Source organism: Enoplosus armatus, chromosome 24 (genome assembly GCF_043641665.1).
Source record: "Enoplosus armatus isolate fEnoArm2 chromosome 24, fEnoArm2.hap1, whole genome shotgun sequence".
In the NCBI taxonomy this organism is placed as follows: Eukaryota; Metazoa; Chordata; class Actinopteri; order Centrarchiformes; family Enoplosidae; genus Enoplosus; species Enoplosus armatus.
In genome coordinates this window covers 3,222,297-3,225,194 of record NC_092203.1, presented here as the reverse complement: position 1 = coordinate 3,225,194, position 2,898 = coordinate 3,222,297, and the positions used below count along the sequence as shown (strand labels likewise).

The 2,898-nt window shown below is 43.0% G+C and overlaps 1 protein-coding gene across 1 annotated transcript; it reads right to left on the bottom strand.

The window, feature by feature from the left end:
* Positions 1 to 431: 431 nt before the first annotated feature.
* c24h8orf74 (chromosome 24 C8orf74 homolog) lies at positions 432 to 2,898 on the bottom strand. The gene is made up of 5 exons (XM_070930945.1): positions 2,851 to 2,898; positions 1,777 to 1,960; positions 1,042 to 1,265; positions 762 to 917; positions 432 to 662 (listed from the first exon to the last, which is right to left on the bottom strand). Exons 1-5 carry the CDS (start codon positions 2,896 to 2,898, stop codon positions 432 to 434), a joined length of 843 nt encoding a protein of 280 aa, XP_070787046.1.

Here is a 2,898-nt window from a genome sequence, read left to right as displayed (position 1 = left end):
TATGGAGCTGTGCTTTAATGACTTAGTTCTGTGAAAGAGACGCGTAGAATGAAGGGAGTGGGCATTAGAGCTCGGATTGTTTTGTTTTTTTAATGTTGATGTTATTTATAATACTATTCTTTGCAGCTTTTTCGGTCAAATCAAAAAGATGACTTTTTTTAATAAATACTTGTGTGAAACCAGTTCTTATGACTTTTCCTTTGTAACCAAACATGGTGTATCCACATGATCATAAACCAGGTTGTGAATAGTGAATATTGCTGTGGTTGAGGAGTCTAGTCTTACTAGTACAGTAGCCCGTAAATGGATAATTAGATGTTATCCCACACTGGACAAAGAAGTAGATCAGAAGTGAAAATTGAGAGTGAGATTAAATAACTAAGATCTGCAGTGTTTTCCTCCTTTTAGCTTTATTTATTGAGGTCCCATCCTCACACTGCATTTCCTGACTGCCTCTGTCCTGTTTTTGTTTTTGCTGGAGTGTCTGGATGTAAGCCAATGTGACCTGTATTGGTAGGAGCAGGATTGTGGAGCCTCCCGGTGGCTGCCTGCTGCAATTTGAGCTGCAGGATGTCACTGAGTAGGGAGGTCTCCTGGTCCAGGCTTGCCAGCACCTGGCCTTCGGTGGCCCTCACTGCTGCGCGAACCAGCGACACAACCCCCTACAGAGAACGGCAGACACGATGCTGGTCATGTCATGACAGATATTTCCAAATGCTTTCACTGTTTTTTTTGTTTTCTATCCCTTTTGTGAGTCTCACCTCTCGGTCCAGTTGCTCATCCTCAGGAACATCAACCTCCCCCAGAGTGACCCTTGACCCATCTCGGAGCATTTTCAGCTTCTCCTCCTTCTGTCGCAACATTGAGGTGAGCTTGGCTTGGTGATGCTGATGCTCCCACTCCTGCAGATCCATCCCCTGTAGCACAAGTACAGCGCAGAGATCAGTTGACACAAATCAAGAGATGCATTAAGTTCATTGCAGATTGAGATTTTCTAGAAATGTTAATGTGAATTGTAGTGGATTACAAGGGCTTCATTACCTGTGCTAGAGGACAGGGTGTGGGTGGCAACTGCACCTCCAAGTCTAGGCGAGCGATGGTCGTGTTCGCAGCTCCACCCACCACCGCCTGGAAAAGCCTCAGCCGGGTGATGCAGGTGTCTGCGAGGAACTGGGTGAACTCGTGTTGGTGGACAGAGGTAAGGTCTGGCAAACACTCAGACAGCGCTTCTCCCAGCAAGGACAACAGTTTGGGTACATCAAGACCTGATGGATAGAAGACAATAAAGTCCAGAAGCCTGAGAGGAGGGTTATTAAACCAAACTCCAGCAAAATAAGATAACATTTGAAAAGAACAAAATAGCACTAAATGTAATGGGCTCGCACTATAATACTGCATGAAGAATGTTTTAATAACTGAATCACTGGAAATGACTCACTCAAATTCTAGACCATTGATCCACAATGACAGGCATTCATGAGTTCTGGTGCAGAAAAGTGCCAAACCATGTTACTGTTGCCATGCAGTTTTCTGACAGAAGAAAGATATTTCAGCAACACTTTTTGTAACGGCAGTACAAAAACAGATAATAACAGACTGAGTCAGTGGGTACAGAAAGTGACCTCACTAGCAAATGAAGCCTTTGCTGCACTCTGCTCTCAGGAAGCACAGTGCTCCCTCTGACGGCCACATTTAAGCTCCCTGATCATGACGTCCGGGTGAAGCACTGTGTCACCTGCAAGGCCTCTGTGCGGTACACTGCGTCTTTGCTCTGACCGTGCAGCTGCGGGAAGATGCCTTTGGCGGTCACAGCTGCCCGGATCACGTTAGGCCAGGGGAAGCCACGGGCCACGGAGAACATAGCCACGTCGTACACAAACTCCTGGTGGAAGCACCGCCGCTCATCAAAGAACTCGGGCCATGAGAAGTGACAGCTGAGCCTCTGCACACCAGCCTCTCTCTAACACAGACAGTGATGCAGACACAAGTGCAGAAGTATTATCAGCAAAATAGAAAGGTTCTCATTTCACAGTGTGGCACCTTTAAAAGTCTCATATTATTGATGCATTGATGTATAAGTAGCATTTTGTGTTATGTGCATCATGAGCATCATTTTAGGTACTATTTATGTTTGGTATAGTATTTAGTGCCTTTTCATGCTTCATTTTGTATATAGTATGCTCATTATATATTCTAGTTTTTTAAGGTTTCTTATATTTACCATGCATCTGTATTTGTACTGTGTGGGATCAATAAAGTTTACCTTATATAGTTGTATGGTTAATAACAAAGCATCAGATTACATGAGGCTGTTATATTGTTTTGTATGTTCATTCATAATCTGCAAAGTAACTGGTGATGTCAAATAAATACAGGGGAGTTACAAGTACAATGTTTTATTCTGAGAGGTATAAGGTAGCATAAAATGAAAATACCCAAGTACAAATGCCTCAAAATTGTACTTGAGCAGAGTATTTGAGTAAATGTATTCACTGGACCTAACATCTAATTTTCAGAACTTCACAATAGAAAACATTTAGTATAAATAAAGTAATGTATCCTATGTTAACCTAGTTAATGGCTTACCCACCTCAGCTGTTGGCCTAGAGATACAGCCGGCAGTTTTAGGGGCCAATAAGAGGCTATAAAGGTGCAAATAATTTGCAATAGCATGTGCTTTTTAATGAATCAACGTTAGCGTTAACTCTCTCAGTCGGTTACTTCATGTTTCGGTCGGTTATGTTCGTGTTGCTAAATCCCTGGCAGCATTTGAAGGCACCATAATAACACGACCTTTTCTTTTTATCCATTTAATAAAAACCACCAGGTGTTGAAGAAATGGCCGCCTACCTGGTGTCTCGCTATCTGTGCTGTTTCACTTTCTGGAAGGGAAGCCAT

What these genes read in the sequence shown, in the direction of transcription:
- c24h8orf74 (XM_070930945.1), bottom strand. Translation starts at nt 2,898, where the DNA reads ATGGCTTCCCTTCCAGAAAGTGAAACAGCACAGATAGCGAGACACCAG. An exon ending in CACCCTGTCCTCTAGCACAG is followed by an intron (nt 918 to 1,041) that starts GTAATGAAGCCC and finishes CTTGTGCTACAG; the next exon opens with GGGATGGATCTGCAGGAGTG. An exon ending in ATGAGCAACTGGACCGAGAG is followed by an intron (nt 663 to 761) that starts GTGAGACTCACA and finishes CGTTCTCTGTAG; the next exon opens with GGGGTTGTGTCGCTGGTTCG.